Here is a 19,057-nt window from a genome sequence, read left to right as displayed (position 1 = left end):
AAAAAAAAACAAATAAAATTTTAAAAATACTTTTAATGATTTTACAAATCAAGCACCCTGCTAGGACTACACTAAACCTTTACTTAACTAGATGCTATTCTAGGAACAGAGAACGTAAGTGAACAGAAATGATTGTAAAAGATGAAAATATGTCTGCTACGTAGGTGGGCCTCTTTTATCTCATGGAGTCTGAAATAAAAATGGACAAAGATGAATTTTTTTAAAAAATACTCCTTTTCTTCTTTTTTGGATCATTTTACTGTTAACTAATCCATTTTGCTGACAGTGCTATTAAAAAAAAAAGCACAAAATTCTCATGAGTACATGCTTTATGATGTTCTACTGTCAAATGTATTAAGAGTGTTGGAAACCGTTTCCCTTGGGTACTGTTTAAAGATTAACAACACTTCAGTTTTATAAATTATATTTAGGGAAAAGCCAAAAGGCTGGAGAATGTGAGAGATGAGTATTGTTTTGTTTTACCATGATGGAATTAATATAAGCCTTTATCCAATAACTACGAGAAAGAAATATGCTTCCCATTCTTATCTCCATTTTTAAAAGAGGAAGAAAAACAAACAAAAATACAACACACACACATACACACACACACACACACACACACACACACAAAACCAAAAACATCAACAACAAAAACTCCCTGCATTTTAAAAGCCAGCATTAGTTTATAAATACATGTTCTCCAAATAAATTGTTACAAATACCCAAGTGAATGAAGACTATGCCATGTACAGTGACACAGTAAATAATTCCACTCATAGTTTCAGCCCTAACTTTGCATACAACAGAACTTGGCTAATATGAGACATTGCTATTTTGAACTACAGAAACAATATGGTATTTGATATGAGCTCTGTATCTCCATCTATTTTGAGAATTTATACAATTATTTGTTATTTTGTGTGTGTGTCCCATCAAATTAGATTTGACTGGCACAGGAGGAAATGGTCATTCCTTCTCCAGCAGAGCATCTGGTAGATTTGAACCACACACCTCCAGGGTTGCAGTGCAGCTTCTTGCCACTAGGCCACAGGAGCTCCCCTGAGAATTTATACAACTATTTGTGAGATTACATTATCTCAACAATAATTTCAACATAATGAGAAGCTATTAACAAAATTCTTAACACAGCTTGAGAGGGAACCATTAAAACCTACCTGTTTTCAAATTCAGCCATTAAACTAATGCAATAAAAGAGCAGATCCAACAGGTTGAGTATAATTGTTTTCTAAGCCCAACTTCTGGGATATCAGCCATCGGGAAAATTTCTCCTGGGATTAGGTATTCAATAAACTGTCTCTACAGAATTACCTCATCATAAATCATTCTAGCCCATCGATTTTTACAAGGGGGTAAAATTCCCTGTACCACTAAACTGAGAATTGAAAATTTCATTAAAATCTGCCTTCACCCAAACAAAAGTTTATTAAAAATTCTTCTCCTGAGCTGAAGTTTACATATAAATACCTTCTCTGTTAATAAGGTTTGAAAAAGTCTACTCATGTCTTTTAAATAGCAAGTTTATAAAAAAAAGAGAGTGGGAGCAAGAAAGAAGACAAGTCATTTTTCTCAAAAACATTCACAGAGGATATTTCCATACTGAAAATGCTGAATATTTAGAAATAACACTGCTATTGTAAGCAGTTATGTTCATTTTTCTTCATTTGTGTTTCAATAGCTGTTTTATCACCCCTGGTTTCAATCAGGAAACAGTTCAAGGAAGTATTTCTAAATCCGAACTAACTTAAAATGCTACGAGGTGGAATTAACTTGGCTTAAGATGTGTCAGGCACTATTCTGGGCACCAACTACTTAACCATTATCTGGACCAAATAGATATAAAATGAACTAACTGTAATCATTTTACTGCCATAAATGTTACATGAAAACATATCTACTTCTCCATTATAGACATGAGTACAGTCCAAGGACAAGGTATGTGAAAATTGGAGAATGATCAAAGTAGGTGACGACATCATTATACAACTGTCAAATTACTTCATGACATGACTGTTAAATCACATGACATAGCACTGTCAAGACATCGAGAATCACATGATTCTCAATCCTGAGCCAAACTGAGTGGGTAGAAACCTTCAGCGTTCCTTACAGGAGTCTAGTGCTTAACAACAGTACTCTCTGTGGAAGCATATGTACAACTGACTTGACTACAGGATGCTAGAGCCATGCTTCTTAGGATGCTTCCAAGATGGGCAAGGAAAACGGCTACTGGAACTGACATTTTCATTTTTCTCCAGTGGACTTTTGTTGTTCTTGTTATGTGCCATCGAGTCGCTTGCTACTCAAAATGACCCTATGTACAACAGCCCTAAACACTGCTCTGTCCTGTGCCAACAGCACTGTCTCCGACACTCCCATCCCAATTACTCCAGTCACTGAGTCAATCTACCTCATAGAGGGCCTTCCCCTCCTGCATCTTCCCTCCACCCTCTCAAGCATGATGTCCCTCTCCAAGGACCGGTCGGTCCCTCCTTACAACATGTCCAAAGTATGTTAGACGGAGGCTCAGAATCCTTGCCTCCAAGGAGCCACCAGGATTGACCCTTTCCAGGATGAATCTGCTTGCTTTCCTAGCAGTCCATGGTATTCTCAATACTTTTCTCCAGCACCACAGCTCAAAGGCATCAATTCTCCTTCTATCCCCCCCGGTCATTGTCCAACTCTCTAATGTGTAACAAGTGATAGCAAAGACCATGGCCTGTATCAGACGCACCTTAGTCTCCAGAGAGACACCACTGCTCTTCAGTACTTTGGAGAGGTCCCTAACAGCAGACTTTCCCATCGCAGTATGTCCATTAATTTCCTGGCTACTGGTGCCAAGGGTGTTGACTGTGTACCCAAGCAAACTAAAGTTGTTAACAATCTCAATCTCTCCACCATCCATCCTGATGCTACCAATTGGCCCAGTGGCAAGACTCTTTGTCTTCTTGACATTGAACCTCAATCCATACTGGAGGCTGCAGTCCTTGACCCTCTGCAGCAAAAGCTTCAGGTCCTCCTCAGTTTCAGCAAACATGGTTGTGTCATCTGCATAACGCATGTTGTTAACAGATCTTTCACCAATCCTAACTCCACACTTCTCCTCATAGAGCCCAGCCTCCCGGGTAATCTGTTTTGCATACAGGTTGAAAAGGTGTGGAGAAGCTGGTAAACCACGTGGAAGAGCCTGCCCACCTGTCTCCCCCAGAGGTGCTGGTGGATATGAATTTCCAGGGAGTATTTGCCTTGAGTTACCACTACAGCTCCCTACAGATGATGGGACCTGGGCTTGTGCCGCTTACTGAATTTAACAACCCCTGAGTGTATGCATGACAACATTCTAAGGTGCCATTGTTGTTAGGTGCCATCAAGTCGAGTACGACTCATAGCAACCCTATGAACGGCAGATCTGAACTCTGTCGTATCCTGTGCCATCTTCACACTTCCTGACTGACGTCATTACTCCTCAACAATTTGGAAAGGTCCCTAACTGCAGATTTTCCCATTGCAATGTGTCTCCTGATTTCCTGACTACTGGTACCAAAGGTGTTAACTGTAAGATGAAACTGTTGACAGTTTCAATCTCCTCTCCATCCATCATGATGCTGCCCATTGGTCCAGTGGAAAGAATCTTTGTTTTCCTGACATTGAGACGCAATCCATACCGAAGGCTGCATTCCTTGATCTTCTGCAATGAGTGCTTCAAGTCTTTCTCACTTTCAGCAAGCAAGGCACGTTGACAGAAGAAGCTACTCCTCGGAGAATGACACGTTTAGAAAGATGGAGGATCAGCGAAAGAGCGAAGACCCTCAACCAGCTGGATGGACATAGTGGTTTTAACACCGGGGTCAAGTGTGTCAGAGGTGCTGAGAATGGCACGGGACAGGGCAGGGGTCAGGACACAGGGCTCACCGGGTTGTTATGAGTCATACTCGACAGCATTTAAAAACAACACTACACCATCTACTTACATTGACAACTGCCTGAACTTGAGGAAAACAATCCTTCTAAATAGAGAGGCAAATACTCCTCATAATTAACCTTGGCCACTTCTGTCAGCTACCTGTCCCATCTTAAAGACATTTACCTGATAGAAAGTCATGGGAACAATTGAGAACTGTCGTCCCTGGTTGTATCCAACTGAGGGGGATGTCTTCTGGCTTGGGAGAGCCTAACACCACAATCTCAGCCTCATGAAGCTAAAAGGAAAGAAGAAGAAAAGAAAGCACATTTTAATCTGGAGCATAAAGACAGGATTCAATATTGTCAAGTTCTGCAGTGTAAATGGTAGCGATCACCGTTCCATACCATCACTGAAAAACTGTGTCACCAATTCCTTTCAAGTAGACTTAGTTGGCTACTTGATCTTGGCACCTGACAGTTCGCATTCACAACAATAAAAAGCCCACTTCAAGAACCTTAAAGATAGGTAAGGATCCACGGTGAGAGTGTTTCATTCCTGACAAGGCCTTGATCCCTCCTATCCTGACACTTTCCTCAGTCTTGGATGCAAATAAAGTTTTGTTGTATTACTGTTGGTTTTGGTGTGTTTTTGTTTGTTTTTTTTTTAAAGGCTAAATCCCGGGGCCTTGAGTTAGTAACGGGACCAGCCTATGCTGCTGCCTCGCCAAACCCCAGCTGGCTTTCAGGAGAGTAGCTGCGCTGCTATCCACAGCAGGCTGTGAATTTAAGAGACGGCAGGAAAGGGTGAAGATAGGATAGATAAGGATCACTGTGCAGCAGAACCTAAAATTCACCATGTGTGTACACGGAGGAGAGGAAGCCAGAATGCAGCGATCCTGGGTGGGTGGGCCTCTCCATGGAGAACAAGAACTTCATGGGGGTCAGGGGAGGGTGCGTTCTCTCCTGACTGCAAATTCAAACAGCCCAACTTCTAGTATGAAATGCCACAGGCTGGTCTACCTGCCTGATGTCACAGCAAGAAGAACCAGCTGCTGGTGCCACAAAGGCGGCCAGCTGCAGGGGAGAAAACAACGACACAGGTGCTCTTGAAATGACTCTGGGAACCAAAGTAACATTGGATTGCTGTAGTTTTGCACAAGGCTGATTTTTGCATAATGACTGACCGTAGGATCTAACTTGGATGATAAAATAAGGAGTGGGTGGATGGATGTTCCTAGGAGAGCAGGTGCAGCCCTGGACTTGCTCAAGAGTCTACGCCAAGAAATCTGGAGGACAGCTGCCTAGCTAACTGGCAGGAAGTAAACCAAAAGAATATGGAAATTATCAAACACCACTATGACCTCTGGTGGCCTAGTGGCAAGAAGTCGTGCTGCAATCCCAAAGGCACGTGGTTCAAATCCACCAGACACTATAAAGGAGGGCCAATCTCCTCCCAAGTAATTAACCGCCTCTGAAAACACACTGTGGAGTCAGCTAAGGGTCGGTTCCAAGTCTACAGTCCTCAACATACAAACAAAATAGTGCTGACACTCATTCACAAAAGGCTAGAACAGTACACGGACAGGGAGCTGCCAGAAGTTCAAGTGGGATTTAGAAGAGGCCGTGACACCAGGGATATCACTGCAGATGTCAGATGGATCCTGGTTGAAAGCAGAAAATACCAGAAGAATGTCTATTTGTGCTTTACTGACTATGGAGAGATATTTGATTGTGTAGATCATAACAAATTATGGCTGACATTGTGAAGAATAGGAATCTCAGAGCACTTAATTGTACTCATGCAACACCTTTACCTAGATCAAGGGGATACTGTGTGAACAGAGCCAGCAAACACTGAATGGTTTGAAATCAGAAAAGGTTGTGTGTCAGGATTGTATCTTTACTCCAAAGCTACTTAATCTATATGTTATTGGTGTTATGTGCCATCAAGTCAGCTATGACTCACAACAACCCTAGGTATAATAGCTCTGAACTCTGCCCTCTCCTGAGCCAATCCCAATGTCTCTGACATGCTTGCCCTTATTACCCCAGTTACTATGCCAACCCATTTCATTTGGGGTAATGACTCTTCTCCTCCACTGTCCCTCCACTTTCCAAGCATGATGTTGTTCTCCAAGTACTGGTCCCTCATAGCTACATGCCCAAAGTATGTGAGAAGCCCAGAGCTTCAAAATGCTTGCCTCCAAGGAGAAACTTGGTTTCACTCTCTCCAATACAGACTGCTGAGCAAACTGTTTGAGAAGCTGGACTCTATGGAGAATGTGGAATCAGGATTGGAGGAAGACTCATCAACAACCTTTGATAAACAGATGACACAACCTTGCTTGCTCAAAGTGAGAAGGACTTGAAGCACTTGCTACAGAAGATCAAACACTAAAGCCTTCAGTTTGGATTGCATCTCAAAGGCAAGAAAACAAAAATTCTCACCACTGGACTGACAGGCAACATCAGGACAGATGGAGAAAAGACTAAAACTGTCAATGAGTTCATCTTAGTTGGACCTACAATCAATACACTTGGCACCAGCAGTCAGGAGATTAGGAGACATATTGCACTGGATAAGCCTGTAGTTAGGAACCTCTCCAATTTATTGAAGAACAATCATGTCACTTTGAGGATTAAGGTGCACCTGATTCAGGCCATGGTCTTTCCCATCACTTGATATGCATTTGAGAACTAGACAATGAATAAGGATGCCAGAAGAATTAAGTTCTTTGAACTGTGTGTGTTGATTATCCTACGGACTGTCAAAAAAAACAAACAGATGTATCTTGGAAAGGGTGCAGCCAGAGTGTTCTTTGGAGGCAAAGATAATGAAGCTTTGTCTCTCATACTTGGGAAATGTTGCTGCTGATGTTGTGTGTACCATTCAGTTGGAACTGACCCATCGCAGACCCTCCAGTAGATTTTCCGAGGCCGTAAATCACAAGAGGAGGTTACTCATCCTTCTCCTGTTGAGTAGCTGGAGGCCTCGAACCACATACCTTTGGAATTCCAGCTCAGCTTCTTGCCACTAGGCCAAGAGAGCTCCATACTGGATCATCTATCTTTCTTGGGAATGGGAACAAACATGGATCTCTTTCTGCCAGGTGGTTAGGCAGCTGTCTTCCAAATTTCTTGGCATAGACTGGTGAGCAGGTGCAGGGCTGCACTGTCCTTGCATTGCATTTCCTCCAAGCTTTTCTTGTGCCCTTGGCAGTCCATGGGATAGGCCATACTCTTGGCCAAGACCACCATTTAAAGGCATTGCTTCCTCTTCAGGCTTCCTTACTCATTGTCCACCTCTCAGATGTATACGAAACAAATGCAAATACTATGTCTTGGATCAGGTGCCCTTAGTCTTTAAACAAATGTTCTTCGGCACTCTAGAGAGATCCCTGACAGTAGATTTGCCTAATGCAACAACACGTCTTTTGATTTTCTGGTTACTGGTAGCATGGGTATTGATCCAAGTAAAATGAAATTGTTGACAACTTCAATCACCATGGACTTCTGAAAATCATCCAATGAAAACTCTGGACCACAGTAGTCTGAGGCTGTTAAGTGGCTCCAACTCCAAGGAACCATAAATTCAACAGAAGGCAAACTTGCTCAGCTCTGTGCCAAACTCACAGACCCCGCTGTACTGAAGTCCACTGGTGCAGTCCCTGTACCCCTAATTAGACAAAACATACTCAATGCTTTTCAGGACTTCCCTGTATTAAGACAGTTATTACAAGAGTATACCTCAATGGTGTTGCAGTCAATTAATCTACTTTATTAAATTAAATAAAGGAAAGTGGGGGGGGGGAATCCTGCTGAAATCACTGGCTGAGTGGTATCTTTTGCTGTGCTACAGAGTCATTATCTTTCTTAAAGCGAAACAAACTATTAATAATAAGAATATTAGCCACCCTGTCTGGGAAGCTGTGTGTGCCATCTAAACATAGCTGCAGTGATGCCAGGAGTGAGGAAAATGTTAAAAGAATTTTTAAACATCTCCATAAAAAATTATTTCTTCATTTACACATTCCCCTATTAAAAATTCAAGCTGATGCTGTTGTTGTTATGTGTCATCGAGTCACTTGCTATTCACAGTGACTCTATGTACAACAGCCCCAAACTCTGCTCAGTCCTGTGCCAATCACACTGTCTCTGACACTCCCATCCTGATTACCCCAGTCACTGAATCAACCCACCTCACAGAGGGCCTTCCCCTCCTGCATTGTCCCTCCACCCTCCCAAGCATGATGTCCCTCTGCAAGGACCGGTCCCTCCGAAATTCAAGTATTCCTTTTTAAAAATCTCATTGCCAAAGAGTAGATTCTGACTCAGTGCAACCCAACAGGAGGTAGGGTCCCCAGGCTGTAAATCCTGATGGAAGCCACCTCATTGTTTTCCTGCAGAGAGGAAGAAGGGCTGGTGAGTTTGAACTACTGATTTTTCAGTGTATAGCCAAGTACTCATCCAATGTACCCCCAGGACTCCTAACTCAACCACAGTCACCATCAGAAGAAATAACATTTTAAAGCTCGTTGCAAAACATTTGCAGACAAGGACCACCATTTTGCTTGATTTTTACACACAATAGAAAAACAGACCATGCTCAGCAGGTATAAAAAAAAGTGTTTAATATGAACAAGACTGAAATGTTCATTGTGGAAATAGCCCACAAACACAAACCCCCAAAGAACACTTCATTCACTGCACATGGCGCCTCTGCTACAACCTGTTCTTTTCATTACTCATAAACCCCGGAAGTCTCATTCAATCAGATACGCACACACAGCTCTTAAACGAATGGTGCTAATAAGTAACCGGGGGACCATGAATCCCACAGAGGACAGACAAGTATCTGCTCCCTTCACAATGAGCACAACCTCGACGCTGATTCTCTCTGGAAAGGAAACGTTGGTGCGGGAAGCTAAATCACTAAACAACCCAGCAAGACAAGAGGGGATTTTAATGCGCGAGAATTCAAGGAGAATTATCGTCTTGCTGGCTGCTCGCTCTTTTTGGCCTCCCAGATGGGAAAGACCCTGGCCAAGTATGACTTGAAACTTTACCTCATAACAAAATATTGCTTTCTCTGCTGAGACCTGAGAGAGCGAGCAGCGTGGAGAGAACCACCCATTCCCCAGGCAGGGGACTAAGTGTTAAAACAATCGCAGGGCACAGAGATGCAGGGGCTTAATGGGGCCACGTGGGATGAACGGGGAGTTTAGACATCAGGAAAACGATTTTGTCAGAGTCAGTGAATTTTTAAAGAGGCGGAAGCAAGATGAGCATATGTCGGAGAGCTGAGGCAGAGATGTTTTGCTTGTATTCTTATATTTCTCTTATGAAGCTATTTTCAACTGTGATTTGAGTTAAGGTTTTTATAAAGCAAACTATTTCCACATTTAGCCGCTCAAGCCTATGTGGTAATCTGGAAATTTGCACTAAAAAGAGCCACTTTTTATTTTGGAAATAAAATACATTTTTTTTAATCTTTGTGGCACTGTGGTTCAATGAGTTCCTTAGAAGTAAGTTGTTGTTGTTGTCTAAGTTGTTGCTGTGTACCACTGAGTCGGAACCAACCCATAGCTCACCCTCCAGTGAGTTTTCAAGGGCAGTAAATCATACAGGAGGAGGCTGTCCATCTTTCTCCTGCAGACCAGTTGGTGGTGGATTTGAACCATGTACCTTTCCGTTGGCAGTGCAACTCCTTACCATTAAAGCCACTAGAGAAAGAGTGTATGACAAAGGTGCTCTGAGAGTTAGGAAGAGCAGTGTTATTGCAGGCCCAGGGGACAGAGCATGGCCAGGGGTTAGGACACTCACCATCTCCTCCTGTGTGATTTACTCCATCTGAAAACAGGCTAGACAGTCAGTTATGGGTTAGTTCCGACTTAATGGACACAACAACAACAACTGCTAGCTTAGTGGTAGGGAACTGTGCTGCCCATCTAAAAGGTGTTGTTGTTGTGTACCATTGTGCCCACCTATCTCCCACAGAGCAGCTGGTGGCCTCGGACCATGTGCCTTCAGTAATGCAGTGCAGCTTCTTGCCAGGAGGCCACCAGAGCGCCCTTAACCAAAAGAACACAGTTCAAATCCACCTGCTATTCCACAGGGCAAAGATGGGCAATCTCCTCCCATGCAACCGTATGCCTCTGAAAACCTGTTGAAAGCCCAGCTGTGGGGTGCTTCTGACTCGATGGTGCACCAAACAACCGTCAAGCAACAGAAATGAAAAAAAAATCCATTTTGGCAACTTTGAATTCACCAGTCACTTTACCATAGAACTAAATCATAGGTTCCAGGCCTGTGATAGTACTAACATTTGAGTAGTGTGTTCCCTACATCAGGAGATATCAGTATCATTTCATTAAACTCATTTTTTTTTAATCTTATTACGATTTTCTCAGAGCAAATTGTTTTTTCCATTTAATAATATATGCATACTCTTTTGTGATACTAATTATAATCCAACATTTGTAAAAGCACTCTTCCCATCCAAAAAAAAAGAACCCAACCAACCACAAACATTATGAATGGGAATAATTGCATGAAACACAATGTGAATGAAGGGTAACATGAAATACAATGTATATAAACTTTTTTTGCAAACCAATATAAAAAATTTTTTTATTATTATTTTGTGTGTGTGTACCGTCAAATCAGATCTGAACGGTACAGAAGGAGACTGCCACTGCTTCTCCAGCAGAGCGTCTGGTAGATTCAAACCACATACATCTGGGATTGCAAAATAAATTTTTTTTTAAAAAAAAATCCTTATGTGTAGGGGGAAGGAGGTATTAATCATAGGTTTGTACAATTTAATGGGTGGGGGGTGAGGGAAATTAAAAGAATTTGTTCAAATTTGTATTTGAGTTTTGTAAATAAACTAGTAAAAAAATTTTTAAAAACCACAGAGAATACAAATACAAAAAAAAAGCACTCTTCCCATTTCTCTTGCTTTCATTCAGTGTTCCTGAATGCTAAGCTTTATCTCTGGGGAACTGCTATACGTTTCCCTCGTATGGTATGTTGTTCTAACGAGTTAATTTCTCCCTGGTGTTACCATTCACCTTATAGGTCTATTTATGATTTGGTTGAAAGTTGAGTCATGGGAACAACTTTAGTTCCAGGTTCGAAGTCAAAGCTTCAGAGATTTCTCCATTCTCTCTCAGTAAACCATCTAACTCTAAGAGTTTGAGTTTGTTCCCTACTTTTCTTTTCCTCTGCTGTGAGCTCTTCCAGAATGGTAACCAGAGGTAGCCAGCCGACTACAGTTCCTGTGACGTACGTCCTTTGTCGTTGTTATTAGGTGCCACTGAGTTGAGAGCATCTCATAATAAATAATAGATTGGTTATCCCATGCCATTCCCATCACCTGTGACACACTTGAGCCCAATGTCACAGTGACTTTGTCAATCCATCTCATTGACAGTCTTCCTCTCTTTGCCCCCCCTTCTCAAGAATGATGTTCCTCTCCAAAGAATAGCCCAGCCTAGCAGCATGCCCAAAGTATGTGAGATGAAGCTTTGTTATGTCTACGTTAGTGTTCTAACTGTACCTTTCCAAGACATATCTGTTAGTTCTCTTGGCAGTCCATGGTACGATCAATACTCTTCTCCAACACCATAGCTCCAACTCATTGATTCTTCTTCAATCATCCTTCTATACTGTCCAGCTCTCAGATGTATAGCAAGTGAATAAAAAGGCCATGGCCAAGGCTACAGGGATGCCTCAGTCTTCAAACTAAGACTAACACATGACTACTCCTCAGTTAATTTGAAGAGGTCCCTCACTGCAGACTTTCCCAGTGCACAATTATCTCCTGACTGCTGGTACCAAGGGACTTCCTCCAGACAAGAGACCAATAATTGCACTTTAGATGGCTGCTTATACCCTGACTGACCTGTTCATGAACACTGCTCGCACATAATCAATCATTCTCACTTAGAAAGTCAAATATTTTATGTGAATTGTCTGAACATCTACCAAGAGACTATTACTTCATATCTCGGAAACAAACATCTACATTTCATTGTAGCAAACCACAAAATAAGAGTGTTAAAATAACTATGCTCATAACTCTAAAATAAGAATGTCAAGGAATTTTCCTTTGAATGTTGTAAGTATTTGGCAAGATAAGGGAGAGACGATTTCAGCAGAAGGTACTTTCCTCACTATTTGCACGCCCGGTGTATCCAGCCCAGAAGTATCTTTTTCCTTTCAGCAATTGGGTGTGTTTCTTTTCCACACTTGTCTTTGACCAGGGCAGAATACTGGCTAGTTAAATGAAAAGCACTTCCTGATGGTTCGTTCATAAGTCAGGATGACCACAAGCCAATTGGGACTTATGACTTCAGCATTTCCCTCAGGTTTCTTCCTCAGAGGAGGGATGATACTCCTTTTCCTACATGTTCCCAAGTTCACCTCCTGCCTCATCATTCATCGTATCTGCTGTCCGGTGCATGAAAACAGACATCAGAGATCTCCAGTTAGGTTCAAAACCATTGCAAAGAGAGTTCAACCCGTGAAGCAAACTTGAAGTTTACACAAGTTATGAAAGATTATTGAAGAAAAATACAGTCCAAGTCTAGGAAGTTATATACTTTAGAGTAGTCATTTAAAAAATACATCTCCAGGGAGCTCTGGTGGCCTAGTGACAAGAAGCTACACTGCAATCCCAGAGGTGTGCAGTTCGAATCCACCAGATGCTCTGCTGGAGAAGGAGGCACAATCTCCTCCTGTACCTGTCAGATCTTATTTGACAGTATACACACACACAAAAATAAAAAAATGAAGAAAAAAATACATCCAAGACTATGCCCTTTAATAACTCTTTAAACTTGGAACAAAACTCAATCCTTGTGGCTCAAATGTTGCCCAAGCAATGCTCAAAACTCACAGTCACTGTCGACAAATCACCCTCCAGTGGGTTTTTCAAAGGCTATAAATCACACAAAGACAACTGTCCAACCTTCTCCCAAGAAGCACCTGGCGGATCCGAACCTCGTGTCTTTAGTTTGACAGCACAATTCATTACCCACCATGCTTCTGGAGCTCCCTTGCCAATACTGTTGTTGTGTGCCATTGTGCTGGAACCGACCCACTGGGTTTCCAGAGGTGAAGCTCTGGCAGTGAGTGGCAAGAAGCTCCACTGCAATATGGAAAGCACGTGGTTCGAACCCACCAGCTGCTCTGTGGAAGAAGGAAGGGAAATCTGTCATCTGATTAACTGCCTCAGAAAACCCACCGGAGAGTCAATTACGGATCAGTTCTGACTCAAAAGTCCACAATAACTACATATAGCACAAGAGGAACAGCAGATGGCTTCAAACTGCATGCATCTGGGATTAAGGCACAGCTTCTTATTCCTAGTCCACCGGAGCGCTCTCCCTTGCCAACAGACAGGCCTATCAGGAGAAAGGTGAGACCAGGAATTACTTCTTCCTTCAAGCAGTCAACAGTATCGCACCAAAAGGGTGGGATTTACCCAGGGAGAAAGTTCAGAAGACAGAAAGGGATAGAAGGATTAACAGAAACAAGAATCACAGGAAGGAAACGGGAAGTGTGTGGTACAAGGCAGGCACTTTAATAATGTCATCAAGCAAAATGTGTATGGATAGTTGACCAGAAAACCAATCTTCTCTATAAACTTTCACTCAAATCACAATTAAAATATTCTATTTTCAGAAAAATTTCTTCTTCGAGCCTTACATAAAAATGGAAAACACTGGTCAGAAAGTAAGTATGTGTTTGGGTGTGTGCTATATGTGATCTATGTACAGAAGGGTGTGGTGTGGTATGAGCACGTGTGTGGTATGTGAGGGTGTGTATGTCACACTTGCGTGTGTGTGTTCAGAGAGAGAGAGAGAGAAGTGTGGGGGGTATGGGTGTCACGGGTAAGGACTGTGGTGGTGAGGGAGGCGGGATTCTCCTCAGCATCTCAGCCTGGCAGACTCACACACAGTACAGAAAAGCACAAATACTCCACTTCCAGTTCTGGCTTCCAGAGCAGCATGAGTAAACCACGCGTCACAGCCTCACAAGAGCCCCCACGACCCACGCTAGTGCAGTGAGAGTGCACTCAACACACACGGTGTGTCAAGTGCAGGTAAACAGAAGCTACAGTGGGAATATCAGCTTTGTACTTCCTGACATTCACACTGTGTAAGGACGGACTTCCGCCTTCCACTTCCAGGAGGCAGCTCTCCGGTCTTCCCCCCTGAAGGGGTAGAGGCTGGGCAGCATCTGAGGTGCCTCTGGCAGGAGGATACGGGGTGGAGTCTCAGGACCCAGTGTGAATCTAGATCTGTCCCTGACCAGCCCTCAGGGTAGCCCAGCACCTGCTTCCCAAGGCCATTTACGTTTACTAGATACCATGTATGGAAAAACATAAGGAAACGAAAATCATGCATAAACCTAAAGTGCCTTATTATTGTAGCCCATCCTAACCTATCTTCCTCATCGCAACTGGACTGGGGTGGTGCAAACCACTCATACTCTCCCTATGACCCAAAAAAGGTGGTGGTTCTAATCCACTTAAGAACACCTTTGAGAAAGGCCTGGTGACTGAATTCCAAAATCAGAGTCAGGCCCTGCTGATGCATGGGCACGTGAACAGGGGACTAAAGACAGGTGAGCTGACGGTGACACAATGGCCTGCTCTCCTCACCTGGGGCCCTGCCCAGACTGGGGAGACGGTTCTCTTCTCCACAGCACACACTTCCCTCCCCCTGTGGCCTCTACCAATACTACAAGGATTTCGCAAGAACTGACCTCAATGGTTTCTTCTTTATTTGGACAAGTTAGTGGGAGGGATCAGTACCTGGACAAGGACGTCATGCTTGTTAAGTTGGAGGAACCGTAAGAAAGAGAAAGACCCTAAGAGAGATGAATTGTCACAGTGGCTACAACTGGGCCCAAGCACAGGAAGGAGCCTCAGGACAGGGCAACGCAACGTTTTGTCCTGTTACATGTCCAGATCATCATGAGCTGGAACCATCACAACAGAAAGTTACACCTCGCCGTCAGGAAAACAATACCATTAAAAAGAATTTGCACACAACTCCCTCATCTGACCCAGTTTAAAAGTTCCCCTGACCCATGCTAAGCACGGGACAGAAAAGGGAAAGAACCTTTACGACAACATCACACACAAATGGAGTTTTTTTTTAAATACCCATTTTTCTTTTTATTATTTTGTGTGTGTACCATCGAATCAGATCCCACTGGTACTGGAGAAGATTGCCGCCCCCCCCCCCCCCGAGTGGAGCATCTGGTGGATTCAGACCACGTGCCTCTGGGATTGCAGCCCAGCTTCTCGCCACTAGGTCACCAGAGCTCCCTACAAATGGAATCTTTTGATCTTGAAGCTCCATCTGACATGCTGTGGGGACATGGCCAGGAGGGACCAGTCCTTGGAGAGGGACATCACGCTTGGGAGGGTGGAGGAACTGCACAAGAGAGGAAGACCCTGGATGAGATGATGGATTGACTCAGTGCCTGGGGTAATGGGGTAGGTGTGTCAGAGACAAAAAAATGACTCAAGATAATGCAGGGTTCAGAGCTCTTGTGCTTAAGGTTGCTGTGAGCTGTAGGCGACTCAACAGCACATAACAACAAGGTGCACCTGATTCAAGCTCCAGTCTTTCCAATCATCTCTTACGCATCTAAGAGCTAGACGATGAATAAGTTTGACAGGAGAATAATCAATGCCTTTGAGTCATACTGTTGGAGTACTGAATGTCCAATGGACTGTCAAAAGAACAGGTATGACTTGATGAAAATGCAAACAGAATGTTCCTTGGAGGCAAAGTTGATGAGGCTTCGTCTCACATGTTTTGGACACGTTGTTAGGAGGGGCTACTTCTTGGAAAGGGAAGAGGTCAGCGAAGAGACTCTAACAATATGGACTGACACAGTGTCTGCAGCAATGGGCTCAAACGTGTCAAGAATGATGGGGATGGCGGGAGATATAGTTTACAGGGTTACTATGAGTCATACTCGACTCAACGGCAGTTTACAACAACAAAGTTAAAGGCCTCTGCTTTTTTCCTTCCTCTATTGGTACTGATTTTGAGGGTCTCTGTGCTTAGCAGGAGAAACCAGATCCTTTGAGAAACACAGAAGGGGTCTCTTATTTCTCTGTGGTTTCTTTTCCATGCAGCTGGGCTCAGCCTGATTTACCACAGCTGGGGGGGCGGGGGAGAGGGCTTCCAGCCGTACCTTACACAGCCTGCTCAGGGGCCCTCAGGCGAGCAGAGTGGGCAGAGGGGTGTGGACAGGGCCTCACAGGCCTGCCAGCCTCTCCATTCTCTGGGGAGGATTCAAAATGCACCCCCAAGGATCAAATGCAAAACTTTCTCACATCTCAGTAGGACTAGGCCCAGAGCGTCTCCAATTCTATGCTCATCTGCACCAGGGGACCAGTTAGTGGACAGCTCTGCACTGTCCCCACAAAAAGATTTCCGTCCACTCAGAGTGCTTGTGTAGTAAAGTATGAGTGTCTGATTATGCACAGACAAATGAGGATGGAGGAGGGTGACTCTTTAGTCCTACACATAAACATCAGGACGGGGGCTTCACCTCCTGACAGGTGATGTTATCTAACACACGGCCCAGCCATGGCACTCAGATCTGTTGGTTCCAAATCAAAGGGTTCCACTACACAATGAGGGCACCAGTCTTGTCTGGTAGAGTACATCAGTGTGTGTCTAACTAGGTCTTTGTAAGACGTGTTCGCTGGTCGCAGTAGCAGCTTGGCCACTGGAAGGTCACCCAGACATGTTTTAGGAGGTGACGGGGAGAGGATTCCACAGTTACTGGGTCAGCCCCTGGTCTCTAAATCCCCAGACCTTCCCCAACCAGACGGCTATCAGGGCCCTTACTCCATTTTAGTGCCCAATGCGCTGTTTCACAGTACTTCGCGAAGAGAATTCCCGCTCAGTTTGGAGCTCCAATTTGCTTGCCTTCTCGTTGATCGCTGAGGATGATGAAAAGCTAAACAGACTAAAGTCACAAACGTGCTGTTTGTTCACTGCTGATTAAAGGACGTGCAGTTTTTTCACAATGGAGCTTTTCCAAGGTGTGGCGAATGTAGAAGGACCCCGTCTCCACAAGGTGCCTAAGGACACCAGCTGACACCCACCAACTGTGGCCTCCACAGGGAGCAATGGCCCCTTGAGAGGTGTGGACCATGGATTACAATGACCAGAGGCAAACAGCCCTGCTAAAGAAGGTCCCACAGTACAAAAATAGGTCAAAGGATTCATTTCCAGTTGCTTCTGGCAGAAAACACAGGAGGAGTGAAAAGTCAAAGGTCAGGCCGCAGACAAGGGCATAGGCGGGGAAGGTATGTGGCTAGTGAAAGGGTAGCTGCTAGTAAGAAAACCAGAATGACCCAGGCTTTATTTAGCTGGTAGCTGGACAGGAGCCTGCTGTGGGGAAGTAGGTCAGGCACAGGAAGCTCTGACGGAGACTATCCCAAACACCAGAGGCCAAGTCAAGTCCCAAGGCAACCACGGGGAACCTTGAACCTTTCCTGTCAATCTATTGGCTACAAAGATGAAGAAATAGTAAGAGTGAAAGTTGACAGCTTCCAAGAATTATAGCTGTTCAAAAAAAGCACCAAGAGTTTAGGAAGCAAACTGTGTGCACAAGATCAAATACAAAATGAATTTTCTTGAAAGGGGCTGCAGGTTGAGCTGCTTTATAAACCAATTAACTGAAACACTCGGGTCAGTCATATGGTTCAAGCTTATAGAACAAGCTATAGGTGGTTTTTATTTGGTCCCATCCATACATTTAAGATAAATCATTGTTAACTTTAGCCAATGAGGGTACACAAACTACCTCTGATGCTATAAATGCTTTGTGGTTATCTAGACATTTTTAAGTTTCCTAATTCCCTATAGTGAATTATGCATCCTCACAAATAACCTTTTTCTTCCCCTCAAACATATGGAAATTCTCCATCTGACTGACCATGAGACCCTATGAAACAGATTGTGTCCAGCTACCAACTTTGAACAGTTTAATCTAATAGATAGATAGTGCTCAAAAGGAGGAAAAGTATTGAACCAGACTTACTGGAGTCCCTGAGAGGATTTCAAACTTTGAATCAAAACTACCCCATGAAGCTATTGTTAACAATTCAGCTCCACTAACAGAACATGCTTTTTCTGAGCACGTTGTTATTGTTGTTATTGGATTCTGTCAGACGTCGTTGTTGTTAGATGCTAAGTCAGTTCTGACTCACAGCGACCCCCATGGACAACAGAGCAAAATAACTGCCCAGTCTTGTACCCCCCTCACTGTCAGTGCTGTGTGAGCCACTGCCCCAGCCACTGTGTCAATCATCCCTTTCAAGGCCCTCCTCACCCTATACTTGACCGAGCACATCTTCCCGAGGGACCAGGCACGTCTGACCACACGTCTAAAGGGAGTGAGATGAAGTCTCACCATCCTCATTCCAAGGAACATTCTTGCTAGGCTTTTCCCCAGACAGACCTGACCACATCATTCTTACAAAAATTATCTCTGTAGTCTTACACTGGCAGCAGTATTTGTAAAGGCACAGATGAGAACTTCAGGAATCAGAGAGCCTAAACTGGTGATGAGGAGACAATACGTTTAGAGATAGTGAGAAATACAACACAAAGATAGGTAATGCATGGCCAATGTCATTGAATTGTACATGGAGAAACTGGGAAGTGAAGTGTGTGTGTATATATGTATGTGTGTGTATACACATACACACACGCACACGCACACAGTGTCCTAGTAGTAAGGAGTTGGACTGATAACCCAAAGGTATGTGGTTCAAATCCACCAGTTGCTCCTCAAAATGGACAGTGTGTTAACTGCCTCTGAAAATCTACTGGAGGGTCAGCTATGGGTTGGTTCTGACTCTCCAGTACACAACAAATCTGTGTGTGTAAAATATATATGTGAATGTCAGTGGCTGAGTGGTAAGGAGTTGAACTGCCAACCCAAAGGCACCTGGTTCAAATCCACGGGCTGTTCTTTGGGAGAAAGATGAAGAATCTCCTTCCATATGACCTACAGGCTCTGAAAACCCACTGGAGGATCAGCTGTGCTGTCGGTTCTGACTCAAGAGCACTCTATTTTATAT

At 43.7% G+C, this 19,057-nt stretch overlaps 1 protein-coding gene across 1 annotated transcript in view; it reads right to left on the bottom strand.

The window, feature by feature from the left end:
• LOC102846330 (monofunctional C1-tetrahydrofolate synthase, mitochondrial-like) overlaps positions 1-19,057 on the bottom strand; it is a 247,301-nt gene that overhangs the window by 195,531 nt on the left and 32,713 nt on the right. The window contains exon 11 of the mRNA XM_006882798.1: positions 4,109-4,220. Coding sequence (XP_006882860.1) covers positions 4,109-4,220 — 112 coding nt within the window. The remainder of the gene's footprint in view (positions 1-4,108; positions 4,221-19,057) is intronic.

Source organism: Elephantulus edwardii, unplaced genomic scaffold, assembly GCF_000299155.1.
Source record: "Elephantulus edwardii isolate Elephantulus edwardi_28Jun2011 unplaced genomic scaffold, EleEdw1.0 scaffold00024, whole genome shotgun sequence".
Taxonomy (NCBI): domain Eukaryota; kingdom Metazoa; phylum Chordata; class Mammalia; order Macroscelidea; family Macroscelididae; genus Elephantulus; species Elephantulus edwardii.
The sequence above is the reverse complement of the archived record's forward strand: the minus strand, read 5'-3'. Positions and strand labels throughout refer to the sequence as shown.